The sequence below is a fragment of the Ochotona curzoniae genome, unplaced genomic scaffold, assembly GCF_017591425.1.
Source record: "Ochotona curzoniae isolate NIBS_2020 unplaced genomic scaffold, NIBS_Ocur_1.0 contig_2404, whole genome shotgun sequence".
NCBI lineage: Eukaryota > Metazoa > Chordata > Mammalia > Lagomorpha > Ochotonidae > Ochotona > Ochotona curzoniae.
The window spans coordinates 5,888,155-5,900,799 of NW_024465451.1; the positions used below are offsets into that span (position 1 = coordinate 5,888,155).

Here is a 12,645-nt window from a genome sequence, read left to right on the forward strand (position 1 = left end):
AAATTCAACAGTTTCATTGGGAGACCATCCTCGGTCTGAAAGTAGAGCTGGCAGAATATGATCTCCTCCAATGAGATGTCACTACACAACTTCAACAACAGGAAGAAACATTGAAATTAATAACATCATGAAGTTAACTAACATGGTATTGAGAGACCAATATGTTAGTAAATGCAAGTTCTTAACCACATCCTGTAACTACTTCCTTGGCATCTCAATTTTAGTATATACACAACCGGCTGCTATAAGCCCTTTTTTCTCCCAAGCTAACATGTTTTTGAGTTTAACCTAAATTAGAGTAGCACAGGAACAGTAGAAGGATCAACATTAACATTCATCATATATAACAGCTGAGTACAAACTTATCATCAAAGTTTCTATGCAGTTATATCTTGTTTAGCATTAACAGTCATAAATTGATAAAGTTTTTTTGGGGAGAGAATTAAGCCACAATTTAAACTTTGCAGTATATAGTGATTAAGCATGGTTTTACAGAACTGTGCATTTTAACAACTGAAGAATAGAAAAGTTTAAGGCAGGTGAACAGGGAAATCCCCAACAACCCAGTGAGTGAGGAAGAATTTAACTCCACATGCTACCTAGTAAAGTCCAGGAGAAGCAAATAGCGAGCCTGACCAGTAAGTACGGGCTGAGTGATCATAGGCTAGTTGGCCTTTTCCCCGGCTGTTCTGGACTTTCTATATCAGTGTCTCTGTCTGTCTGAAAAGCCAAATGGGAAGCCTGATCAGTAAGGTACAAACTGTGTGATTACCAACTAGCTGACCTTTATTCTGTCTATCTGAACTAATTTTGAGGCTCACAAGCAATCCTGATGGTCGGTGTAAGAGAGGCCTGGGAGCTAAGGCTGGAACTAGAAAAGGACCAGAGAAAGCTCCTCTCCTGAGTCCAGAAGGAAATTTACATCCCTTTTATCTCTGAGTACTATCATGGGCTCCTGGCTGTAGTTCCGATGTCACCAGACCCTATGAGAGTGTTTGGGGCTGCTACCATCCCGTGTGGGAAATCCAATAGGAAATGACTGACCTCAGAGCTCTCAGCCTCCGAGGGCATTTATATTCTCTGTGATCTCCTAGGCAGTTGGGGTATGGTTCTCGGTGTCCATCCTGACAATCCTCAATGAACTATCCATTGTTTCTGTGGTGAAAGCACTTGGAAGGCCTCCGGGAGTCTCCGGGACTAGGATACAGACCTCCTCTTATCCTCCTGTTCCACCCTGAGATCCCCTCCTGCTCTGTACACACAACCTCCTTGTAAGAGGGTGTCAGGGTTGTTCTTAGATCCCACCACAAATTTCTATGGCTTTTCTAATGTCTAAGGCCGTTAAGAATTTGTTATCGATAAATAATAAGTTACACTTAAAGTCTTCCTCAAACATTCTAAGAAGGTGGAGAATTTCTCTGCACTCCTGATCTGTAGTGGAACAAGAGGAATATTACACAAATTTAGTTTTTCAGTTCTTAGAGGCAGTTCCACTGGGGGTTCCATCTTCTCCAGGGGCAGCATTGTATTCAAGGGAGTTGCTGCACTTCCAAGGTCAGATGAGCCATAGGGAAAACCACAGTTTTGAGGATCGATCAGGAAATTCTAGGGACAAGAGCATAACCTTTCCCTCGGATTAATAGTGTTCCAGAAGAGCAATCATTCAGTTGTTTTATCAAATACATGAGATCAGGGACAGTTGTGTTTGATGCGCCAATCTCTTAAAATCCCCCATGTCATCCAGTGTTGGGAGGAGTCTGACCTCTTCCTCCTCCATAGTCTCCTTGATGGTGATGGATCTTTCAGGATGAGGTCGCGAAGATGTCTTACTAGAGGGGCTTCCTCCAGTGGATGGGGTCCAGGGCTTTACATTATGAGCAGGCACCCACACAGTTTCTGTGAAAACACAAGCAAACCCTCTTCCCATAGTTAGCAAGTGGTCCCAGAACCTCTCCACTCCTGGGTGGCTGGGTCCTTCCAATGAACCAAAGGTATCTGTGTTGAGCCTGCAAGCGGCCTCTAGTAACGCATAGCTGGTGCTCACCAGAGGGCAAAATCTGAAGAAAATTTAATGAGAATAAGGCCAAATTAATGCATTCACAGGGGTATGTTTTTTTGTTTGTTTGTTTTTTTTTAAGATTTATGTATTTGAAAGGCAGTTACAGAGAGAATCTTCCATCCATTGGTTTACTCCCCAGTATGGTTACCACAGCTAGGCCAGTCCAAGAGCCAGGAGCTTCTTCCAGGTCTCCGATGCGGGTGATTATGGAAGCATGCCCTTCAGAACAGAAAGGTATGTGAAGGAAACTTTCACTGAAATGGAAAACACACAAAGAGTGGGTTTTTCAGGAAGGCAGACCACATTTTTTAACAAAAATTCATTTAAAAAATTTTAGATGATGTTTATGTAGTTGATCAGAGTGGGAAGGATCCAAGGTTAGGGAAAAGTGGGTGTGGTCAGTTTCCAAACTTTCTATTTCTTCTTCCCATTTCTGGGGGGAGGAGAGAGATAAGAGAAGCTGTGACCAGGGAACAGCCACCCAATATCAACCCAGTGATGCCTATGTGGGTGCAATAGTTCTAAAACGCTGTTGATCTTGCCAATCTACGATTGAGGAAACCCTATCAATGTCCACAGGCTGACACAGTCAACCTTAGAGTTTCCATTCACCCAGATATTTACTGTCATCATTTGACTGGGCTAGTTGTCCATACCGTATGTTCTGTTCTCTGTTCTTAACTATGGTACCAGATGTCCTCTGCAGGCCTCAATGGGCTACCTATCCTTTATGTGCACCATGGCCTGCTGTCCAACACTCCATCCTTTACACCGAGGACCAGTTCTCACAGGCGGGCCCGTAGACCCATGGCCTGGTCAGTCCCTCAGCCCTGCTGAGTCCCAGTACCCTTCAGGCCTAGTACCACCATGCAGGCAGCCCCAAGTGACCCAGAGTGCACTAGACTGCCCACAATGGTTACTGTAACCTGGCCTGGTTTGGGTTGCTCCTTGCCTTGGTTCTTGAGCTTACCTGCAGGGACTGCAACATGACACAGTTCCTCAAGCTCCTCTATCAGATCTCCTTCCAGTGGCAGATCTTGTGCACACTGGTGGTTCCTTGGCGCAGGTTGACTTTGCCAAGCTCTTGGCCTGGAAGAAACAGTGTCCTTGTTCAATCAGCGGCCCATACACTTTTTGGTTCTTACTTTGGGTGTTGCAGCTCAGCCACACATGGTCCATGCCCAGTCACAGCTCTCACGTGGTTCTGTGGGAGCCAAGACCTAGTCCAGCCCATTCTGCATCCACTCTGGCTTTCTTGAGTACCCATGGGTGCTGCAGTCTAACCCAGTCTGGTGCTCCCCAGGCCTGGTTGACACCATACCAAGAGAGACTGCAGCCATGTCCAGGCCTGGCCAATGCCCCCACTCTGGCTCTCGCACTCACCAGTGGGAATTTCAAGCCAGCCAGGGTCCCTTTAGCATCCCACCAGGCCTATACCCAACCACAGATCTTGCAGGTGCCAACAGAGAACAGTAGTCGCTGTTGGCACATGGGTGAGTCCATATACTCCCCCCATTCTACCTCGGGACCCAATTCACTTACGTGCTTGTTGGCTTCATGCCTCGCCCCTCACATTACCTAACCCCTGTTCCAACACTCGTGGTGGGTTCCATGATTTAGCCCTGCAAGCACAGTGGCCTTGTCCATGGAAGTCCCTCAGAAGTCATTCCTCATCTGCATAAACCCTGAGGTCCCTGCTTGCTCTTAACTGCGCCATACCCCAGATTCACTGTAACCCTGCACCCCCAAGTCCCCAGAGTACATTAATGAGCGGCTTGGCCTGAGTTCTCCTAGCCATAGCCATGCAGCTAGGAGACATATATATATATATAATTTTTAAGATTTATTTTTACTGATTGGAAGCCAAATTTACAGAGTGGAGAGAGAGAAAGATCTTCCATCTGCTGGTTCACTCCCCAAGTAGCCACAATAGCCAGAGCTAAACCGGTCTGAAGCCAGGAGCTTCTTCCAGGTTTCCCACATGGGTGCAGGGTGCCAAGGCTTTTGGGGCCATCCTCAACTGCTTTCTTAGGCCACCAGCTGAGATGGAAGCAGAGCAGCACACATACGGGTTCCTGGCAGATGCAAGGTGAGGATTTAGCCACTATGCTACTGTGCCAAACCCCAGACCACATTTTTTTTTTTTAAAGATTTATTTTTATTATTTTTTCATTGGAAAGGCGGATATACAGAGAAGAGAGACAGAAAGGAAGATCTTCCGTCCAATGATTCACTCCCCAAGTGAGCGCAACGGGCCGATACTATGCCGATCCGAAGCCAGGAGCCTCTTCCGGGTCTCCCACGCAGGTGCAGGGTCCCAAAGCTTTGGGCCGTCCTCGACTGCTTTCCCAGGCCACAGGCAGGGAGCTGGAAGGGAAGCGGGGCTGCCGGGATTAGAACCGGCGCCCATATGGGATCCCGGGCGTGCAAGGGGAGGACTTAACCACTTGCGCCACCGCGCTGGGCCCCCAGACCACATTTTTTTTTTAAAAGATTTATTTTTATTATTTTTTTTCATTGGAAAGGCGGATATACAGAGAGGAGAGACAGAGAGGAAGATCTTCCGTCCGATGATTCACTCCCCAAGTGAGCGCAACGGGCCGATGCTATGCCGATCCGAAGCCAGGAGCCTCTTCCGGGTCTCCCACAAGGGTGCAGGGTCCCAAAGCTTTGGGCTGTCCTCGACTGCTTTCCCAGGCCACAGGCAGGGAGCTGGAAGGGAAGCGGGGCTGCCGGGATTAGAACCAGCGCCCATATGGGATCCCGGGCGTGCAAGGCGAGGACTTAACCACTTGCGCCACCGCGCCGGGACCCCAGACCACATTTTTAAAGGTACAAAGTTTGAGACATTGGGAGACAATGTACTGTCAAGGAGTGGGTCACAACATATGATGGAATTGTGATACTGCCAATTTCTAGTATTTGCATAACATTTGACATAACATATTCACACACATTTCCTAACATAAGCCTCATGGCAACTCAGAACAGGCATGAATTAGTATCCTCATTCTATAAACACTGTGAAAGAGATGGCATTATTTACTCAGGCTTTACTGGGTGTCACTATATCCTGGACTGGAAGCCAGGCCTCAAGTAAGATGCAAAGGTAGAGGACACCCCACCATCTCAGTGTTGATCCAAAGATATTCTCCCCATCTTTAGGTATACAGATCCAGGACAGGAAGTTCCAAGAGTCCTTAGACATAGTTCAGGAGCCAAAACCAGAAACAGCCTCTCAAAAGTCTTCTAGTACTGGGCCTGTCCCAGAGTGGGAGAAGTTTATAGAGTGGCAGTGGAGATGGGGTTTCCAATCTTGGCAGTTTGTCTCTCAAATGTTGGTCAACTTGATCTGATGGTTCATAGGACAGATCCCAATAAGGCTATACCACTGTCGAGTGAATGAGAAGCCTGCTTAAATGAGGTCCACAGCATGTGCCCTGACCTCAAGCGTGTGGATTGAGGAAGGGATGATCCAACTGAGTGCGTCCCTTTCCCCGAGACTCCTGGACTCTCATCTCATCCAATATGCAATATCCAAGCAATGGGGCTCCTCAGTGCTACGAGCAGCCATAGAGAAGGCCCTGGGACTCCTATTCCATCAGCTGCTGCTGCTGCTGGTTCCATGCTTTTGGGTAAAGGACATGTGGGGTCAGTTCTAAACTCTCCATTTTGACTCCAGTTACCAAGGTTAAAGCTTAACACACCTAATGGCAGCTAGAGTGGCAGAATGAAAAACAGTCCAGAGCCGAAGATTCAGCACTTCTTTCTCCAAAGTGAATGGTTATTCCTTGAAGACTCACATGGAAACCATGTGTTCATCAGATTTTTCAGGCACTCATTTCTTATCCTCAGTGGTCAATTTCAGTCTTCTCCATCTCTCTCAAAAAAAAAAAAAAAAAAAAAAGAAAGAAAGAAAGAAAGAAAGAAAACAAAAGGTATAGAGGGAAGCAAAAAGGGAAAAATTTCTAGTGCTCCTTTTCAGTTCTGTTTTGTACAGTTAGGGCTGCTTAAGCAAAGCCACATGTATTTAAACAGCTCAGAGACACAATAAACCTTACCTTGGATGAAGGTATAATAAAGTACATGAAAAGACACCTAGATGAAGTACGAGTCACAAGGTTGTAACAACAGGTACTACTTACGTGAACGCTCCTTAAATCACGTGGTAACTTACCTGGATCAATCTGCTAGTGTTGAGATGCGGATTGGAGGACAACTCACTCCAGGCCCAGGGAGCTTCCCTGGGAGAAACACACTTGAGAATAAAACCCTCCAATTTTGGATAGGCATTGTCCTGAGAATGGGCATTCAAGCTGGACAGTCAAGGCTGCCTTCAAGGCAAGGGCATTTATTGAACAAATAACTACATACTTATTAAAACATCTTTATACACATATTTCCCATTACAAGATTACAAATATACAAACATGAGTTCTGTCAAAGTCAGCAACTTCAGCATCAAAAAACCTACACCCTAATTACATCAATCACCTTGGCAGTCATCATCTCCCAATGTCTTGACCCCAAAACTCCAGTATCCTCATGCCAAGTCTTCCCAAAGGAGCATTCTGATGCTAGGTTCTGAGAAAGAAAAACCTGCCAAAGATTTCCAGAATTCCACAGTAGTCAGGGAAATTGGGAGTGTGTTGGTAGTGATCTTCAACAGTGTTTTTTTTTTTTTCCCCATTAAAGTTCATGATGGTCCTCTCTCAAAATCAGTAATGAAATACAAAAATGTCCCCTGACTGGTCAGGGAAACAACATACTCAATCCAACAGAACACAATAAATAATGGCTCTAAATCATGTAAGCTGGAGAAGGGAAGGCCTTGAGCAACCAATTGAAAATTTGTTCCCAGGAAAGGAGACCATCTGATGTGGACAGACACAAGGCATAATCCTTTATCTTCAGCAGCACAACTCCAGAAACTTAGGGTCATGGTCTTTCTGACTTGGTTCTCAGTTTAAGTCCTTATTAAACTGGCAGTACGAATTAATTTGAAAGTTGAGGCTGCCTTGGGAAAAATCACATAGGCAAGCAGAGGGATCTGCCATCTAAGAAGTTTTTCCTTTAAGAGTCCTGGTCCCATGCTATGGGTCTCTTACGGATTTGGACTCATTCTGGCTCTTCCACTGCTTTCTGTAATTTTCAGGAATGTGACACTTGTTCCTCTTCTTCCTCCTCCTCCAAAGAGGAAGCTCTTAACATAAAACGTCAAATGTTTAACGGAGAAGACTTCACTTTACCACAGGAGTTCATCCACTGTGGGATTAAGACTGAGGGCCAGCTCAGGAAATGCTACTGGGGAAGATCTGATCTGTGCAATACAAAGAACTGGAATCTCTGTCCATTATCTCAGTGCCATGTGAAGAAAGGAAAGATCATCAGTGTGCACATCAATTCCAACCTTCAGTGCTAGAATCTTCTCAAAGCCATCTCAAGAGAAATGTCCCCGTTGGTGCTAGCTCTCCAGGTATTTGAAGATGCTCCGCTTTGGTCCAGAAGTGCTATCATCTGTTTTGAGGCGTTTAGGTGAAGGCGATGTCATGAAAGACGAACCCTTTCTCCTCACCTAGAGAGCAGAGGGGGAGTCAGGATGAGCTCAAGATCCTCACACAAATACTTGTCTTCAACAGATTTCTTCAGAAACTCATTGTTAAACCAGGGGTGATGAGTAGAAAGACTACATACAAACTTTCCAGACAAGTTTCAAGCCAATTACTTATCAGAGTAGCAATTTCCTTGCATTTTATTAAGGAGTGCAGGATTGGCCCTGCCAGTGTAAGCCGCTAAGCCAGAATTGCTGCCTTTTTAATCAAATAAACAAAACAAATTTCGCTCTGGGAAAACGTCACCTCTCCTTCTGCCTACCTGAGGTTTAGAGGACTCCACTGCCACCTCTGTTTTGACAGGAGAGAGCGTGTGGAAGACAAAGTTCCTTGAATTTCGTGGGGCACTGGGGTTGAGGTCGGAGAGGGCAGCCAGTTTCTGAAGCACAGCTTTGGGCTGGTTGAGCAGGGACCCCGTCTTCCGCTGAGGAAAGAAGAGTCAACTAGTATCAATGCCCAGTGTTGAGGGGAGGACGAGGTCAGTCCCTCCCCAACTCAAGTCTGAAAGAAACAGCAGGCGGCTGGGACATCCACCTCAATGCCCTGTAGCCTCCTCCATTCTGTGATAATAGAGATTGTTCCTTTACCTTGCCCTGAGCACTTACAATCTACACACACCATGACAGTGGGCTTCCCAAGGTTCCCAACCAACCTGGTGTACATGTCCCGGAGTGATGGCTTCAAAAGGATTTCTGAGAAGAGACTTTGATTCCTGAGTAACCACTGGACGATTGGCTGGAAAGGAAAGACAGATTTGTGCTGTGCAAAACTGGGTAGAATTGCTTTCAAATCAAAACAAGCTAAGAAGTCTTATAATTTAAAGCCATAGGAGCTGCTTATTTAATAATTGTGATTCTGAAGCTACAGTAACTGGCTTCAGGAAGACAGACAACTAGTCTACCTGCAGTGTCAGTTACCAGTATGAGTGCTGGTTTGACTCCTGGCTGCTTCACCTCCAGTACAGCTTTCTGCTAAAGTGCCTGAGAAAGCAGCAGAAGATGGTCTAAGTCCCTGGGCCCCTGCACCCACATAGGAAACCTGGATGGAGCTTAAGCTCCTGGTTTAGGCCTGGTCCAGCACCGGTCATTATGGCTATGCTGAAAGTAAATCAGTAGATGGAAGATCTCTCTGAAACTCTGCCTTTCAAATAAAGAAATAGATAAATCTTTTCTTTTTAAAATTTTTATTTATCTGAGAGGCAGAGCCAGAGACAGGGAGGGATAGAGAAATCAATCTTCCATCCACTGGTTTCACTCCCCAAATAGCTACAATGACTGAGGCTGGACCAGGCTGAAGCCAGGAGCTTCATCCAGGTCTCCCATGTGGGTAGAGGGGCCCAAGCACTGCTTTCTAAGGTACATTAGCAGGGAATTGATCAGAAGTAGAGCAGCAGAGACTTGAACCGGCATCAACAGGTATATTAGAATTGCAGGTGGTGGTTTAGCCCATTACACCACAATGCTGGCCCCAGTGAATAAATCTTTAAAAAGTAGACAGACAACTAGATTAAACTTATTGATTAATCATTATCAGTAACAGTTTAAACCATGATAGAAATGTGGTGTGAACTTTCGTTCTGAAGGAGAATACACCTGGGTTTAAATTCAGGCTCTAATACTTAGGTATATTTATAATGCTGGGCAACTAGACAGGGAAGCCAGAACTCACAACTCTGACAGAACACAGAGCACAAGCAGCTACATACAGTCACCAATGCAGCCTTTACTACCTAAAATGCCAGCACACTTCTCTCTACTTCTGGGAGGCCTCTTTTTTTTTTTTTTTTTTTAAGATTTATTTATTGGAAAGTCAGATATACAGAGAGGAAGATCTTCCATTTGTGATTCACTCCCCAAGAGGAAGATCTTCCGTCCAATGATTTACTCCCCAAGTGATTGCAACAGCCGATGCTGTGCCGATCTGAAGCCAGGATCCAGGAACCTCTTCTGGGTCTCCCACATGGGTGCAGGGGCCCAAACCTTTGGGCTGTCCTCTGCTGCTTTCCCAGGCCACAAGCAGGGAGCTGGGTGGGAAGTGGAGCTGCTGGGATTAGAACCGGCGTCCATATTGGATCCTGGGGCGTTCAAGGCGAGGACTTTAGCCGCTAGGCCACGCCGACAGGCCCATGGGAGGCCTCTTAAAGGCAGTATTAGACCCCATCTCATGATGAAGCTGCACTCGTCCCTGGAAGTCCCTAGCACTGACACTCCAAGGCCGATGGACAGGATCAAGAGCTCACCGTTCTTCTGCAGTGCCTTGGCTGTCACTTTCTTGGCTAGCATCATAAACTGACTGTCTTCCCCAATTTCTTCTTCTTCAGTTGTAATTTTCCCCTGCTGTGCCTGAAAATAAAAGTCATACAGTATTAACAGAAAAACCTACAGCCTCCCTACAAAGTCCATGCAGACTGGGCTGAGGGTCTGGGGGGGTTTGGAGAATACTATTCGTTGTCCTTTTACAATCTCTGCTACTTTAAAGCAGAATTGATTTGGGAGAGAAACAAGTCTGAAGAGAACTGTCCATAACTTCCTCACAGCACAAATAATACTCAGGGAATAAAAGGGACAGGGGACTACCCTGAGGAGCCAAATGACTGGGTGCTCTAGTTCTCACAAAGTACAGGTGATTTTCGTGCAGACTTCATACCTGGTCCCGAAGCCACTGCTCCCGTTCAATTCGCTCCTTCCTCCACCTGGCCTCTGTCTCATCAAGCTGTTCCTCCATCTGATCATCATCAGAGTCTCTGTGGAACAAGTCCATCTGGGAAGCATCATCTAAAGCAAAGAGAGAAGTCTCTCAGCCAAGGACACTGGCACAGACACAAAATAAACCTGTCCATCATTTACCATATATTCACATAAACTTTCCCACTCGAGCAGAAAATAACGGTTACAGCCAGGTCCTCCACACAGCTTATCATTTTGATTTCCATTCGTCATCTTCAGTCAGACAAATATGCACATTATACGAGCTTGCTTCTCAAAGTGACAACCAAGTTACCTATGTTTTTCCAACGGAATTTCCTCATTCGCCCAGGCCCGTCGCTGTGCAGGTCGCCATCGGCAAGGTACCGCTCTTGGTATAAACGCAGCTGTCGCTTATCATCATCCAACATGGTTTTCCTAAAACAGGAGAAATGAGTTTGACTCTGCCTCTTGGGGAGCCTGCCTTCAGAAGTCCCTTCTTATTGAGAAGGGTTGGTTCAGATACTAACATGTGTATTTTCTTGATTTGACTCTGCAGCTCCTCATCAGAAGGTAAAACTTCATCAATGACATCCTCTTCATATTCATTGATCTCTTCTCCATCATACTCATCCTCACTTCCCACATCACTTCCTGACACCTCCGCCTCATCCTCCAGGTATTTCTTCAATCTCCTAGGAAGCAATTTTAAAGATTAGAAAATGTAACAATAAATACACACATGCAATATGAACACAATGAGAAAACAGAAGGAAGCCTTTTAATAATAATAACACACTTACATTTAGGAATATATTGAATATGTTAAAATTTTTTTGTGGGCAGGCTTCTGGCATATGGGGTAAGACTGTGCTTGTGGTACCTGCATCACATATGAAGGCCTGGGTTCAACTCTTGGCTCTGCCCCTAGTTCAAACTTATTGCTAGGCATCACACAATGGCTCAAGTAGTGGTTGCTACCACCCACACGGAAGAGCTGGGTTTAGTTCTAGGTTCCTGGCTTTGGCCTGGCTCAGCACTAGCTATTGTAGGCATTTGGGGAGTAAACCAGCAGATGGGAGATATCTTTCTCTGTCTTTTTCAAGTTAAATTTTAATTTGTAAAAGTCAATCAATTAATATACAACTTGAGCTAATAACAGTGCCTCACAGGCATTACCACCTTCTCTTAGGAGCAGGCACATCAATCCTACATTGCACAATTCAAGAAACGGAGGCCCGGAGACATTGAATCCAAGGTCACATAAGAAGGCAGCAGCACTTGCATTTAATCATGGCTGGATGACTCTAAAGCAGAAAATTTTTCTTTTACTTTTTTGGGAACACTTACTAGAAAATGCAAACTCTTGTTTTGCATTCAGGCATAGCAGGTTTAGCAGACAGGTTACAGATGGTAAGGTATAGAAAGACTGCAATAGTCTGGATCTTCTTACAGTCCTCAAATCTTGCTCCCCACTCCCCCCCCCAAAAAAAAAAAACCCCAGCAAGACTGCAGCTCAGATCTCTTGAGAGTTAAAACAACTCTTAGGGGGCTGGTGTTGTGGAACTGATGCTGATTGCAATACCAGCACCCACACTAGAGAACCAGTTAAGAGTCCTAGCTGCTCCACTTCTGCTCTGGCTCCCTGCTAATGTGCCTGGGAAAGTTATCAGATGATGGGCCCCTGCCATCCACGTGGGAGACCAGGATGGAATTCTTGACTTCTAGGTTTGGCCTGACCCACGTCTGTCTGCTTCAGGCATTGAGGGAGTGAATTAGAAGATGGAAGATTTCTCTATTGCTCTATCTTTAAAAATCAAATAAATCTTAAAGGAAGCAAACTACTATACTTAAAAATAAATTTGCTATCACCCCAGATTCAAAGTTCTTTAATCCAGTATCACAAACAGCAAAAGTTTAATGGTTTTATAAAAGATTATTTTTTATCAAAGACTCAGGTTGTGCTTTTTTTTAAAGGGTTCCTGGGGAGTTTTTCAGGAGCCACCACCACTAAGATTTCCAGTCTTCCTTCCTACCTTTGAGCAGTTCAACATTTTTTTTAAAGATTTGTTTATTTTAATTTTTATTTGAAAGGCAGAGTTAACAAAGAAAAGGAGAGACAAAGTGAAAGACATATGTTCCACCTATTGGTCCACCCTCCAACTGGCCAGAATGTTAAGAACTGAGGCAATCAGAAGCCAGAAGCTCCACCTGGGTCTTGCACACAGGTGCAGGGGCCCAAGGATTTGGGCCATCCTCTGCTGCCTTCCCACGGCACAGGCAGGGAGCT

At 45.3% G+C, this 12,645-nt stretch overlaps 1 protein-coding gene across 2 annotated transcripts in view; it reads right to left on the reverse strand.

Annotated features, from left to right (window-relative positions):
- Positions 1-6,450: 6,450 nt before the first annotated feature.
- The window catches only part of CLSPN (claspin), a 35,985-nt gene continuing 29,790 nt past the window's right edge, over positions 6,451-12,645 (reverse strand). For both annotated transcript variants that reach the window (XM_040974414.1, XM_040974413.1), the window contains 7 exons: positions 10,886-11,050; positions 10,672-10,793; positions 10,318-10,445; positions 9,911-10,013; positions 8,324-8,406; positions 7,934-8,095; positions 6,451-7,634 (listed from right to left, as the gene is read on the reverse strand). In XM_040974414.1, the coding sequence (XP_040830348.1) occupies positions 7,524-7,634; positions 7,934-8,095; positions 8,324-8,406; positions 9,911-10,013; positions 10,318-10,445; positions 10,672-10,793; positions 10,886-11,050 (874 nt within the window). In that variant the 3' untranslated portion in view covers positions 6,451-7,523. The remainder of the gene's footprint in view (positions 7,635-7,933; positions 8,096-8,323; positions 8,407-9,910; positions 10,014-10,317; positions 10,446-10,671; positions 10,794-10,885; positions 11,051-12,645) is intronic.